This window comes from Myotis davidii, unplaced genomic scaffold (genome assembly GCF_000327345.1).
Source record: "Myotis davidii unplaced genomic scaffold, ASM32734v1 scaffold1949, whole genome shotgun sequence".
NCBI lineage: Eukaryota > Metazoa > Chordata > Mammalia > Chiroptera > Vespertilionidae > Myotis > Myotis davidii.
This window is the reverse complement of record NW_006300366.1, coordinates 1,186,976-1,200,609: the sequence shown is the minus strand read 5'-3', so window position 1 is coordinate 1,200,609 and position 13,634 is coordinate 1,186,976. Positions and strand designations below refer to the sequence as shown.

Below are 13,634 nucleotides of genomic sequence, written 5' to 3'. Positions count from 1 at the left end.
GCCGTCGAGGGCGCCCGTCGAGCAGTGAGTGCTGCCCGCCAGCGCCAGGAGATTGCCGCTGCCAGGTGGGCATCGGATGCAGGGGCCAAAGCTGGGCTAAGGGGAGAAGGTATCCTGGGGAGAAGGGAAGGGGTTGGTGCCTAAAGGAGGACCCAGACCCGCGGCCTCGGGCCTAGGGGGGAAGAGCAGGCCTAGGGCCAGGCAGTTGTAGCGCTGCTACAGGTGGTTGTAGGTGTAACTGTGCGTGGCTGGGTATTTGAGGGAAGCCGTGTTAGAATGTGAGTGTGTCTCAGTGTCTTTTGTGGGGACATGTGTCATTATGTGTGGGATTAGCAACGAGCACTGCCTTGTGCAGACCCAGAAACCTCTTAGAACTCAGATATGTCCCTAGTCTTCCTCTCCTTGCACCTAATCTAGCCTTCAGGCCTCAGGTGGGGAGCAGCAGCCCTGGGCAAGGAGAAAGAGCTGGCATTCCTAACCACAGTTCAGCCTGCCCACAGGCCCATAGCATTGCAGCCCTGGGGCCTTGGGCTGACTTATCCACATAAAAGGACCGTATTTTCCAAGTGCCTCAGCTTTGCCTCCTCTGCCTCCTGTTCTTTACCCACTGATAAAGATTTGGAGGGAGGAGGCTTGCTGGTAAATGAAATTTTTTTTCTGCAAATCAGATTACATTTTCATCCCTCAGGAACCTTGTTATTTAAAGCAGAGCTGTCTGGTATAATGTAAGGCAAATACATGATTTTAAATCTTCTAGTAACCATATGAAAAAATAAAAAGAAACAGATTAGGTGCACTTGAATAATATGTTTTTATTTAAACCAATACATCCAAAATATTGCCACTTCAAACCACGGTCAATATGTAATTATAAATGAGATATTTTACAACCCCTCCTTTTTTTTTTTTTTACTAAATCTTTGACATCTAGTATGTATTTTACACCTATAGCACATCATTTCAATTCAGGTTAGCCATGTTTTAAGGGTTTAATAGCTACAGATGACTTGTGATGACTGGGGTAGGTAGCCCAGATCTAACGAGAGCCAAACATCCATTTGTAACGAAATCCACAGGCCCCTGATTTATGCAACTCACACATATGAATTTTTTATATTAGATTTTATTTAAAGGGGAGGGCACAGTTGAGGGATTTTGTTTAATACTGAGACTGATTCAGAGGATCAGAGATCAAGATATGTCTAAATATACTTCAGTGGATTTGCATAATGGGTGACAAGGGATGTGTGTGTGTACATGTCATATCCACACTAGATGCCTGAGCCAGAGAATGTCTATCTGTATACATGTGTGAGCATCTGGAAGGTTAGAGTCCAGGGCCTTAAGCCAGGGGAGGGGGAAGGCAGAGCACCAGGGAGCACTTTAGGCTAGATGGGGAGTGGGCATGTGCAGGGAAAACAAATGGATCTCAATAGCTGGAAGATCAAGCAGTGGGAGGAGGCTGGTTGGTCTCCCCAGCAACAGGCCTGGCAAACCTGATTGGCTGTGAGTTGCCATGGAAACAGCGGAGCCTTAGCAGCAAATGCCTTTGCCAAGTAGCCTGAGCCTAGACTGATGCCTAAGCACAGACTGGGTCTACTGCCTGGACTTGATCATCCACAGCCTCCCCACTCAAAAACATAGTCAGTATTGTCGGGTTTTTGTTTGTTTGTTTGTTTTACCATCAACAGAACTCAATGCATCTCAAGACTAGGATCCTCATCCCCTGCCCTAAACCCTAAGACCAGCTCAGTTTTAGGAAAGGACTGGTCATATAGAGTCTGAAAGCCCTAAGATGGGAAAATAGCATTATCTGAGGTCCCTCCAAGCAGGCTCTTACAGTCCTTGACCCACCAGGTTTGATGGGAGGAGGCTGACCATATTTTCCAAGGTATAGGCAGAGCAGGTGGACCTAAGTCTGCAGTGGACACCACCATCCTTCTCCCTACCCCCATACTTAGACTGTCTTCCTAGGCCAGATTAAAGGGGCCTGGGCCAGAGGAAATCATGGGTCTTGATCCATTCAAACCCGTGGCAAGTATATCAGTCAGAATTACAGAACTAATTTAATGATTACAAGGCATCTACCATTAACAACAGAGGGTGAAGGGGAAGGGAAATTTTTAAAAAGTGTCTGATATCAGAGAGAGAACTGGGAAACAACAGCAGGGAAAGGATTGATAATGCTTCAAGGTAACCTGTCCCTAGGGAGCAGGGCGGGATGGGAGGCGGTCTGTAGAAGGGAGACCAGGAGCTTACCCAGAAGGTAGAATGTCCCAGTGGTGAGAAAGCATGCCTGTTGGCAGGGAGAGAGAATAGATAATAGCAAAAGGGGGGACCCACCCTTACTCCACTTCCAGAGTTCAGAAAGAATGAGATGGGGCAGGGGGCGGTGGCAGTGAGGAAGCTGAGAACAATCTAATAAATGAAGAGGCTGAGGAAAAGCAAGATGTGAGATTCTCATGTCAGGAAATCTGCAAGGAGAGGCAGGATTCAGTAAGGGCTAGCGGCGGCAGTGGGGGAGGAGGCAAAGGCTCCTAACACGGGGAAAGGGTGGCTGACCTTAAAGATAGTGTGGACTTAGGTAGGAGAATAGTGGAATCTTGTCATTTCAACTCAGCAGCCTCTGATATAGTAGGTTTTTGTGTACTATAGTGTAAATGTGTTTTGTGCTTTTCGGTGGGATGCTGGGGAAGGTTTGAGGAAAAAAATAACATGATCTTTCCAGCTTAAGAGAAAATATAGGATACATTTTCTTTTAACTAAGAGATTAGAGCAGCGGTCGCCAACCGGTGGTCCGTGAGGTTCGAAAGGTTGGCGACCACTGGCTTAGAGTAAGGGCTAGGAGGGGGGAGGGCAACGCTGTCAGAAGGGCAGAGTTGAGGTACAGAAAAACATCCTGGACCCCACAAAAAGCTGTGTGACCCCAGGGAGGGTGAGAGGAGTTGATAACAACAGGAGGGGCCAACAGTAAAGAGGGCAGGCAGGCCTAGCTTATAAGCACCAAGCCAGTGGGACTGCAGAGGGATGTGCGAAAAGAGTAAGGTTTCCGTTCTTAGTAGGAAGGGAGCAGAACAGGAATGGAATACTGTAATAGGGTTGAGGGCAGCAGGGGAGGGCCGGCCTGGCCTGTAGCTTGAAGGGAAGTGTCACTACAGGATGTGATGGTGGAAGGGTGTGAGAGGACCAGGAGAGTGTGAGGACAGCAGGCACAGCCCAGGTCTAGGAGAAGAAACCAAAGGGCCGCTGCCCTGCGGGACAGGGGATGTGCTGTGGTGGGGACTGGGCTGGGGGCTGGAACGTCTGAGCAGATCTGCTAAAACCCTGTCCCTGGAACCTGACAGGGCAGCAGACGCCCTTCTCAAGGCAGTAGCAGCCAGCAGTGTTGCTGAGAAGGCTGTGGAGGCTGCTCGAATGGCCAAACTGATAGCCCAGGACCTGCAACCCATGTTAGAGGCCCCAGGTGAGGCATGGGCAGCTGGGGGTGGGGGTGGGCCCCCTGGGGAGCTGGGCGGTGGGTTGGGGGGAAGGGGAAGGGAATCCCCACAGGAGGCTGGGGATGGGAAAGCCAAGATAGGAGGGTTTGCGAGGACAGAGGGTGGCAGGGTAGGGAAAAGAACTGAGAATTGATGAAACAGGGTAATACGGACAAGGAGTTGGGTCTTGCGATGATTGGCTGTGAGTTTGGGGATACCAAAGTCCTGGGAGGTGTCCGGTTGGAGGGATAAAGCGGTAGCTTTTGCAGTCCAAGGCAGGTTAGCCCCTCTGATTCTTAGCTGTCCCTGCCCCAGGCCGCAGACCCAGGCAGGACTCAGAAGGTTCCGACACAGAGCCCTTGGATGAGGACAGCCCTGGGGTGTACGAGAACGGACTGACCCCCTCAGAGGGCTCCCCTGAACTGCCCAGCAGTCCTGCCTCCTGCCGCCAACCCTGGCGACCCCCAGCCTGCCGGAACCCACTGCCTCCTGGAGGGGACCGGGGTCCCTTCTCCAGCCCTAAAACTTGGCCTGAGGAGTGGGGGGGCCCGGGTGAGCGGGCAGAGGAACTAGCTGGCTATGAGGCCGAGGATGAGGCTGGGATCCAGGGCCCAGGACCCCGAGACGGTTCCCCACTCCTTGGACGCTGCAGTGACAGTTCCGGAAGTCTTCGCGAGGAAGAGGGGGAAGATGAAGAGCCCCTGCCCCTCATAAGGACCCTAGGGGCCTCGGAGCCTGAGCCCCTGGCCACACCAGTCCTGAGGGGCCCCTCCTCAAGGGGTCCTGAAGCTGGGTGCCGGATGGAAGAGCGAGAGGAGCAAGCTGCCACCGAGAGGCCAGCCCAGCCGGTAAGACAGACACCCTTCATCCCGCCTTGTGCCCTCTGAGTCTCACTCCTCTCTGCCCCTCTTCTCCGAAAAGCCTTGCCTCTCCTCCTTTCCAGTCCTCCCTCTGATCCCGGAGGATTTTGATTTGGATTCAGCTTTTTCTGTGCCTGCCCAGTCTTACACCATATCCTCCCTCAAAAATATTGAAAAACGTGAGAGCTGGCAGAAACCTTAGAGACCTTCATGTCCAACTCCCTCTTTTGACAGAAAAGGAAACTGAGTCACAGAGCACTTAAAGTAACTAGCCCAAGGTTACCAATGAATAGTTAACGGTGGAGCCAGAATGTCTTTCCCTGTTCTCCTTCCATGTCATTTCCAGCTCTCAGTTTCCTACTCCACCCCCACCCCACCTCCACACTTTCTCTCTTTGGTGCCCAGAAATAAAAAAGGAAAAGTTTGTTCCCTCCCTACCCCAATCCTCCCTCCCTCTTCTGGGAAGAAGGGAAATAGGAAAGAAGGCAGAAAACTAGGAGGGGTGGAGTTTCCCCAGAACCCTCTGCTCTGATTGGACTCCAGGCCTTCTGTTTCCTAGCAACCACATCCTCATCCCTTTCTGCTTTACTGCAGTACCAGCTGCTGCTGCCAATGTATGCTACTAAGGCCAGACACCTTCTGCCTGGGCCATGTGACATGCTGGTGGGAGTAGAGTGGAAGGAGGAGGGAGGAAGGGTTATTCCTGACTTAAAGGAGCCAGAGGGAAAGGGAGGCCCTGGCTGGGAGAAGAGGAGTGTTTTGTAATCCAAGACAAAAGTCGGTGATCCCCATGCTCTGGCTTCTAAGGAGAGGCGTCTGGGATCCTTCTGCTTTGCCACCTTGGCCAGGGCAGGAAGGTGGGACCCGTCACTGGACCTGGTGCTCAGGGACTGAGCCTACATTTTCCCTGTCTCTCTAGGGAGCTGCCAACCCCCTGGTGGTGGGAGCCGTGGCCCTCCTGGACCTCAGCCTGGCGTTCCTGTTCTCCCAGCTCCTCACCTAAGGCTCCTGCCTGGCCTAATTCTGGCTTTGGTTGCTGCCTCTTCACTCCTTTGATCTGCCTTTTTTTTTTTTTTTCGTTTCCTCCTCCTGCTTGTGTTTTCTCCTTTCTTTCTTTTTTTCTCTTCTCCCTTTCCTTTTCTGTTTCCCTTTGTTTTTGTCTCTTGCTTTTTCTTTCCTGCTCTCCTTTCAGATTCTCTCATTTATTCTGGATCTGTCTCTGTCTTCCTCGCTCCCTTTCCCACCCCAACTCTTTCTTTCTCTAGATTGTTTACATATGAAGGGCTTTTCTTGCTCAGAGTTGCTCTCTTCTCTGAGACACACAAATCTAAGTCAGACCATTGCCCCACACCCTGCCCATCTTTTCTTTAGACCTGAACTTGGATGAGGGTGGGGTTTTGGTGTCCTGAGGCGTCTCCTGGAAGGTGAGTGGAAAGGAGGAAGAAAATGGAGGAGTGACTATACTGGTCAAGGCACTGGTCGAGCTCTGTGGCCCCCTAACCCAGGGCCCTGTTGCCCCTCTGAGGCCTAGTGAAAAAGCTGGAGGAGGTACAGTCACCATCTCTGACTTTGGAGGATCCTATCTCCCCTCCAAGCATTGAGATAGGTTCTTCCCTAATCCCATCCTTCCCTGAAAAAGAGATATGAAGGGAAATGAAGAGGGAAGACTCTTAGCATCTCCCACTTTCTTTCCTCAACTGCCAGCCCCTCATCCAACCCCCTAGGGTGGCATGCCTGGTCAAGAGCAATGTGTAAAGGAAAGAAAGAGCCCAATGCAGCCAAGTCCACCCACGGACCTCTCCCACCCTTCTCTCTCCCCTAAGAATTTATTTGGTTGGTCTGGACTCACTTGTGGCCTTTGATTAAATTTCTAAGGGGCCTGAAGAAGACATTCCTACTGCAGAGGGCTAGAGGCACTTGAACAAGGACACCACTCCCCAACTCTGGCAGTTGTGTTGGGGAAGGCAGTTTTGGGGAATGGAACCCGACCAGTTAGTTGACAGGAACTCACAGGGCAGCAAAAGTTGTGACAAGCTTAATCTCTAAGTGGGTTATATCTCTTCCCGCATCATATCAGAATCTTGTGAAATGGGTAAACAGAAAAAGGGGATCACTGGAAGCCAATGTATCATGCACTTTCCAGGCAGGGCAGAGGTGGGCGGAGAGCCCTGTTTGAGGTTGTGGCTGATCCCTGGTACTAACTTTTCCCCTGGGGGCAGGAAGCCCTAGGAAGAGGGGACTGTAAGGTCCCAGGGGATCTTTCCTCCCTCCCCTGCATGAGGCAGAGGCAAGCTGCCTGCCAAACCCCTCCCTCAAGGAATGGCCTTGCCTGGGAATGCCCACCACTCTCTCTCTCTCTCTCTCTCTCACTCTCTCTCTCTCTTCTTTTTTTCTAGTCAAACTCTGTTTACTCCTTGGCCTGCCACCTTTCTTCCTCCCCTCTCAGCCTTTACTTCTGATTTCTATTTCATGGAATTTGGGATTGAAGTTAAACTACAACAGTGCCGCCAACACCAAGTCTTGCAGGAAAAAAAAATACAAAGAAATTTAACAAAAAAAATATATTAATAAAAAAGTTCAAAAAAGGGGGGGGACTGTCATCTCCTTTGGGGTGCGATGTTTTCAAACCTAAGCTCTCCGAGGATCCCCGCGTGGAGCCCTCCTGGGGAACCTCCGGCCTGCCAGCAGTCTCAAGGCTTCTCTGTAGTTGAGAGTTCTTCCCCTAAACTCCAAAGCCTGAGGTCAGAGTACCCAAGACAGCTCAGCAGGGCGGCCCCCGGGGGGCGGGGTCCCGTGATGGGGGCGGGGAGAGGGAAGGACCAGCCCGAGCACCAACCCCCGCCCGGCCCTGCACCAGGAAACGCCTGGGGGAGCGGAGCGCAGTGGAGACCGAAGCCAGGTGAGGCTGGCGTCTGGTGCTGGGGGAGCTGGGCCCTAGGATGTGAGCGTGGGGAGGGGTCCCGCGGGAGAAACAGCGCGGAGCCCTGCAAGGAAAGGCATGGCTGAGCTCGGGATGGGGAACCAGGTGGGGCGGAGGGGGGCAAATAGGCGGGGCTCCGCCGCATGCTCAGTAGGAGCGGGTGCAGGGCGGGGCGGGGACGCATGCGTAGTGGGGGTCGCCTCGGGCGGGGAGAAGGGGGCGGGGTCTGGAGACTCACGTGGGGAAAGGTGAATGCAGGCTCGGTGTCCGAGCAGCTGTGGGACCCCGACCTTCGGGATCGGGGCACCGGGCCAGCCTGGGCAGAAAGGCCCCGTACTCCCGGCCAGAGAGGGTAAAGGCCCTCTCCATCACCGGGCTCTGCTCCCCGCGCGCCACCCCCAGGATGGTGATGTCTTCGCTGAAGCTTCAAGATCTCATCGAGGAGATTCGAGGGGCCAAGACCCAGGCCCAGGAGCGGGAAGTGATCCAAAAGGAGTGTGCCCACATCCGGGCCTCCTTCCGCGACGGGGACCCGCTGCACAGGCACCGCCAGCTGGCCAAACTGCTCTATGTCCACATGCTGGGCTACCCCGCCCACTTTGGACAGGTACTGCCCAGGGATGCCTTCCTTCTGAGTTTGGTGAGGGACGCTGCTGGGATAGGGTCCTGGACCCGCTCACCTGTTTGTGCTGCCCCTATTTTTTTAATCCTACAATGTTCCAAGCGCTCACAGCATGCAGCACAGACCTCCTTCCCCATTACAGCCCCCACTGGTCATCAGGTGGACTGAACCCTTCATTCTCTGGCCAGCCCCATCCAGGGCACCTCCTCCCCTCTCCCATTCTCCTCAACTTCCTTTTCTTGAAACTACCCACCAGCTCTGAATTTCCTAAGCCTCTCCTTTTGCTGAAGGAAGAGTGACGGGATATGGTGCCCTGAGAAGTTAACCTGGTGTTAAGGAGGAGGATAGAAAAGGGATGTCGGTGCCTCCAGTTTCACTCCTGTCCCTTCCTGGTCTGCCTCTCTCCCTGTAGATGGAGTGCCTGAAACTGATCGCCTCCCCCAGGTTCATAGACAAGAGGGTGGGCTACCTGGGGGCCATGCTTCTACTGGATGAGAGGCAGGATGCCCACCTGCTCATTACCAACAGCATCAAGAAGTGAGAGCTTCTGGGAAGCACTCGGAATCGGGGAGATGGGAGAGGGGAACCGGGAACTCCCAGGGGGCTGCCTGCTGCGGGTACTGGAAGGACTAGAGGCTCGACTGACTGTCCTCCCAAAACTCTGCAGCGACCTGAACCAGGGTGTTCAGGCCGTGCAAGGCCTGGCCCTGTGCACTCTGAGCACCATGGGCTCTGCCGAGATGTGCCGGGACCTGGCCACTGAGGTGGAGAAACTGCTCCTGGAGCGAAGCCCCTATGTGCGTAAGAAGGTGAGATGGCGGGACTCTAGATACTTGTCCCTCCAGAAACTGTCCTGTTGCCATACGGCAGAGGCGGGGGGGCCCATCCCGGCAGACCCCCACCCTCTCTGAGCCCCCTGACCTCTGCAGGCTGTTCTGACTGCAGTGCACATGATCCGAAAAGTCCCTGAGCTCTCCGACACCTTCCTCCCAGTTTGTGCCAAACTGCTTCACGAGCGTCACCACGGTAAGACCACGGGGCTCCCCGTCCCCTCCTCAGCTCTGGCTATGGCCGAAGGCGGAAAATGGGACCGGAACCTTAGCTCATTGGAGAAGGGTAGTATGTGCACACACACAGTAGACCCTCCTGTGCCCCTGGCCCACCATTCACTTCCCCTGCCCTGACACCAGGCGTCCTGCTGGGCACCATCACGCTGATCACAGAGCTCTGCGAACGAAGCCCTGCAGCCCTCAAGCGCTTTCGAAAGGTGGGCTGGTGAAGGGACAGGCCCTGGGCCAGGAAAAGAGGGGCAGTGGGTTGGAATGGGGCTGATGGTGGAGAAGATTAGGAAGACTGCCCAGATAAGGCTGTGCCCTCCCTCCAGGTGGTGCCCCAGCTGGTACAGATCCTCCGGACTCTGGTGACGACGGGATACTCCACAGAACACAGCATATCTGGAGTCAGTGACCCCTTCCTACAGGTGGGCTGAGCCTCTCTGCTGTAGCCCTGGAACAGAGAGCTTGGCAGTAAGCCCGTGGCCAGTGCTCACCTCCCGGAGAACACTTGGGCTCAGTTAGTGTCTTGGGCAGGGGAGGGTGGCAGGCACAGGACTGCCCAGGTCATCCGAGGACCAGTGCAGGGAAGGGATGCCTAAAGGTCAAAAAATCCAGTTTACTGACAATAAAATAAAACAGCCTGTCCCCAAATCCCCTGGCCTCACATATCTCTGGGTCCTCTCCCAGGGCCTAAGGGACCTATGGTGCAGAGGCAGGGGGACAGGGAGGCTCTAGGAACCCAGCCAGACCCTCCCAATGCTCTCTCTCCTCAATGTCAGATTTTCCTCCTCAGCCCCTTCACTCCTTACCCTAAGAACCTCTCCACCTTTAACCCAAATGCAGGTCCAGATACTTCGTCTGCTTCGGATTCTGGGTCGGAACCACGAGGAGAGCAGTGAGAGCATGAATGACTTGCTGGCCCAGGTGGGGAACTGGGGAGGGGCGCCAGTTAAGTATGTTGCTCTGTGATCCCACCTGGGCAGCTCTCACAGGGTAACACCGTGAGGTGGCCATATAATCAGGTCTCCGTTTCCCTCCAGACTGTGATATCCGTGAGGGACACAGTCTGCCTCAGTATGGTAGCCCCTGGCCCAGAGTGTGTGGGGGCTTAGGGAACTTTGTTAGCTGGTGGAGGACTGGGTGACATTGTGGAGGCCTTCCAGAGACTTGAGGAGAGGACAGGGCCCACTTCACATGCATCTTCTGTCCCATCCGTTCAGGTGGCCACTAATACAGACACCAGCCGGAATGCAGGCAGCGCGGTCCTGTTTGAGACTGTGCTCACCATCGTGGACATCCGCTCTGCAGCTGGCCTGCGGGTACCTTACGTGTAGCGAGCCCTGCCTACTCCTACCCAGTTCCTGTGGCAGGCAGTCCCCACTCCTGAATGAGCAGATCGCTCCTTCCTGAATTGTCCCTGACCTCTGCCTCCCATAGGTTCTAGCTGTCAACATTCTAGGCCGCTTCCTGCTCAACAGTGACAAGAACATTAGGTAAAAATGCCATGTGTCTGCCTGGGTTGGCCCTCTGCCCTGCTCCTCCCAGAGCCTCCCAATTCATTCTTATCCCTGTACCCAGGGCAGAATGGTGCGGGGAGGAGGGCTGCTGGCCATGGCGTGATGGGGCCTCTCCCATTCTGTTCAGATACGTAGCCCTGACATCGTTGCTGCGCCTGGTGCAGTCTGATCACAGCGCTGTGCAGCGACACCGGCCCACTGTGGTGGAATGTCTTCGGGAACCTGACGCCTCTCTCAGCCGGTGAGTCAGACAGAAGGCCCAGCTTCTGTTGGCCAAGATATGGACCGGCTCAGAGCAGCTGGAGTAAGGGGACTAGGACAGGGGCTTGGAGAAGAGGAAGGCCTAAGTTACCTCTTATGGACACATCTTTCTCCTGGCAGGCGGGCCCTGGAACTGAGCCTGGCTCTGGTGAACAGCTCCAACGTGCGAGCCATGACACAAGAGCTTCAGGGCTTCCTGGAGTCCTGCCCCCTTGAACTGCGGGCAGACTGTGCCTCGGGAATCCTGCTGGCCGCAGAGAGGTGAGGTGACAGGTGCCCAGGAGGCAGAGAGGGTGGAATCTGGGGAGGGTCATTGCTAGGACTGAAATGCCCTATGTCCCCCAGGTTCGCCCCAACCAAGCGATGGCACATAGACACCATCCTGCGAGTGCTGACAATGGTGAGGCAGGGGCTGGCCTGCGAGAACTGGGCAGGAGTAGGCAGGGCTCGCCACACTGACTTGGCCATGTACCCTACTCCAGGCCGGCTCCCATGTTCGGGATGATGCGGTGGCCAACCTGACCCAGCTGATTGGTGGGGCCCAGGAGCTACACGCCTACTCTGTGCGCCGCCTCTACAGTGCCCTGGCACAGGACATCTCCCAGGTAATGTTCCCATCACCCAGACTCCAGGCTGCCCAACCCTCCCAGCCCTTCCTGAGCCAACGACTCCTGACACCTGGTTCCCAATGGTTTTTCCCTCAAAGTCATAACTTTCTTCTTAGTGGAGGACATCCTCAAGGTCAGAGCCCTGTTTTTAGTAAGAACATCTGGACTTCTGGTTCTGGTACCTACTGGCTGTGTAACCAGATGACGAATTTAACTTTCTTAATGCTTGGCACACTCAGCTTTCTACCCTGCCCACCTCCCAGAACTGTCTTGCGGGATCAAATGAGATCAATAAAAGCTCTTTCTGCATGTATTTGTTTTTTTTATTACTTAAATGCCGAGTGAATTAATGGATACCAGTCAGTATCTGTAGCCCTCTTTCCATATATGAAGTTAGGGACCCTCACTTCATCCTTGCTGCACCCTTTGTGGTTAGACCATGTAGTTCTGATACTTGGCCACCAGAGGGCAGAGGAAGCCCAGGAACCAGGACAGTGGGGGGACGAACTAACATAACTTCCTTGTGCCGAGGCCCCTCCTTTCCTTTACCCACCCCTCCAAACCTAAAGGGGTGTCATAGGGTTTGGAAGTGAGGGACACTGGCCCAGCATGTGTCTTATCCTACACAGCAACCGCTGGTGCAAGTGGCAGCCTGGTGCATTGGGGAGTACGGGGACCTTCTGCTGGAGGGGAGCTGTGAGGAGACTGAGCCACTTCAGGTGAGACCTGCATTGAGGGTGCACTGAGGAGGGACTTGTTGGGGAAGGCAGGGCTGGCCCAGGGTCACTATCTGTGCCTCACCCCCCAACCCCCCACCCCCCGCAAAGGTGGAAGAAGAAGAAGTGCTGGCATTACTGGAAAGGGTGCTGCAATCCCACATGTCCCTGCCAGCCACCCGAGGATACGCCCTCACAGCCCTCATGAAGCTTAGCACCCGGCTGCGTGGGGACAACAAGTAAGAAGGGGCCCCAGCCCCTCCCAGAGACCCTCTTCTTGGTGCCTCCAGTGACAATGTCCCTTCTGCCCACCAGCTTCTGAGTTCCTCTCCAGGCACACCCCCCATTACCCCCAATTCTTAGGTTCTTCCTTTTGAGCCAAGTATCATGAGCATCGCCCTGCTCTGTGGGACCTCTCCCTTCCCTGCCACATCCTGGAGTTGAAGGGCCAGGCAAACTGCCCTTCCCACTCACACACCCCCCTCTGGCCCAGCCGCATCCGGCAGGTGGTGTCCATCTACGGAAGCTGCCTCGACGTGGAGCTGCAGCAGCGGGCTGTGGAGTACAACACCCTCTTCCGGAAGTACGACCACATGAGGTGCGACTGGGAGTCTGCCACAGCATGGAACCCCAATTCCTGCCCTCTCCCCAAATGCCCTCTCCCCAAAGACCCTTTCTGGGTGCAAGGGTCACAACCTCACTTGTGCCCTCCTCATCACAGTCAGAGCCTCCCACCCACAGCTCATTGAAGCCAAGCTGGCTTCCAACCCTCCTTGCTCATCTGGAAACCATCAGTAGTGTGCCACCCTGGGAAGTCAGAGGGGCACTTCCAACCCACCATGTGTCCAGGCTCCATGTTCTTACTCCTCCTGCCACCTGCCTCTTGCAAAAAGTGCAGGGTCCACCCAGAGGGACACACCTGCGTTCCATCTCTCAGGGCGGCCATCCTAGAAAAGATGCCTCTGGTGGACCGAGGTGGCCCGCAGGCTGATGAGGAAGTAAAGGAGAGCAAAGAAGCAACCCACCTTTTGGAACCAGCCCCTGTCCCCACAGAGCCCCAGGTAAGGAGGCGGAAGCCCCAGGGGGAAGAGGACTTGGTGGGGCTTCCATGCCTAGCCCTGATCCTTCTGCCCTTTCCCCACAGGCCTCAAAGCTCTTGGATCTGTTAGACCTCCTGGATGGGCCTTCTGAGGATTCCCAGCAGCCTCCCCCTGTGGATCCCCCCCGAGAAGGCACTTTAATACACCTGCTCGACCTTCCCTGTGCTCCCCTAGCCCCAGGTAAGCCTCAGTAAAAGGGAGATGTGTTGCGGGGAAGGTGGAGAAATATGTTTCTTCCCTTTAGCCAAGCACTGAGGTTCAGGTACCCTCTTCCCTGCTGTGTGCCCCCCATATCACCCCCATCTTAGTAGGTAAAAGCGTTCTGGCATGTACTCCCTTCCTAGACCCTTCAATGTCTTCCCTTTGTTCCAGATGTCTTATCCTGGCCTGAAGACCCCGTTCCCTCCCTGGCCGATCTCATATACTTTCTTACTACCCACTCCACTGACCCCTCCTAGCTCCTCAGACCCTCTCACCTCAAGCCCGTGGCATGTTCTTC

General features: G+C 54.8%; 2 protein-coding genes across 4 annotated transcripts in view; both read left to right on the top strand.

Moving 5' to 3' along the window:
* Positions 1-6: 6 nt before the first annotated feature.
* On the top strand, positions 7-6,078 carry JPH4 (junctophilin 4). Its single transcript, XM_015572479.1, has 4 exons — positions 7-65; positions 3,345-3,463; positions 3,792-4,324; positions 5,256-6,078. Exons 2-4 carry the CDS (start codon positions 3,415-3,417, stop codon positions 5,337-5,339), a joined length of 666 nt encoding a protein of 221 aa, XP_015427965.1. The 5' UTR covers positions 7-65; positions 3,345-3,414; the 3' UTR covers positions 5,340-6,078.
* Positions 6,079-6,173: 95 nt separating this feature from the next.
* Positions 6,174-13,634, top strand: part of AP1G2 (adaptor related protein complex 1 gamma 2 subunit) — an 8,764-nt gene continuing 1,303 nt past the window's right edge. For 2 of the 3 annotated variants that reach the window (XM_006776806.2, XM_006776808.2), the window contains exons 1-19: positions 6,174-7,235; positions 7,659-7,863; positions 8,291-8,415; positions 8,546-8,687; positions 8,808-8,904; positions 9,069-9,145; positions 9,263-9,358; positions 9,777-9,857; positions 10,154-10,252; positions 10,371-10,426; positions 10,578-10,691; positions 10,832-10,972; positions 11,057-11,111; positions 11,194-11,316; positions 11,949-12,038; positions 12,147-12,274; positions 12,529-12,633; positions 12,973-13,096; positions 13,180-13,315. In XM_006776806.2, the coding sequence (XP_006776869.1) occupies positions 7,660-7,863; positions 8,291-8,415; positions 8,546-8,687; positions 8,808-8,904; positions 9,069-9,145; positions 9,263-9,358; positions 9,777-9,857; positions 10,154-10,252; positions 10,371-10,426; positions 10,578-10,691; positions 10,832-10,972; positions 11,057-11,111; positions 11,194-11,316; positions 11,949-12,038; positions 12,147-12,274; positions 12,529-12,633; positions 12,973-13,096; positions 13,180-13,315 (1,993 nt within the window). In that variant the 5' untranslated portion in view covers positions 6,174-7,235; position 7,659. The remainder of the gene's footprint in view (positions 7,236-7,658; positions 7,864-8,290; positions 8,416-8,545; positions 8,688-8,807; positions 8,905-9,068; positions 9,146-9,262; positions 9,359-9,776; positions 9,858-10,153; positions 10,253-10,370; positions 10,427-10,577; positions 10,692-10,831; positions 10,973-11,056; positions 11,112-11,193; positions 11,317-11,948; positions 12,039-12,146; positions 12,275-12,528; positions 12,634-12,972; positions 13,097-13,179; positions 13,316-13,634) is intronic. The other variant, XM_006776807.2, reaches the window with a different exon arrangement.

Bases quoted from the DNA above. Each gene is read 5' to 3' on its own strand.
- JPH4 (XM_015572479.1), top strand. From the start codon at position 3,415: ATGGCCAAACTGATAGCCCAGGACCTGCAACCCATGTTAGAGGCCCCA. The intron at 3,464-3,791 runs GTGAGGCATGGG...TCCCTGCCCCAG, and splicing joins ACCCATGTTAGAGGCCCCAG to GCCGCAGACCCAGGCAGGAC. The intron at 4,325-5,255 runs GTAAGACAGACA...CTGTCTCTCTAG, and splicing joins CCGAGAGGCCAGCCCAGCCG to GGAGCTGCCAACCCCCTGGT.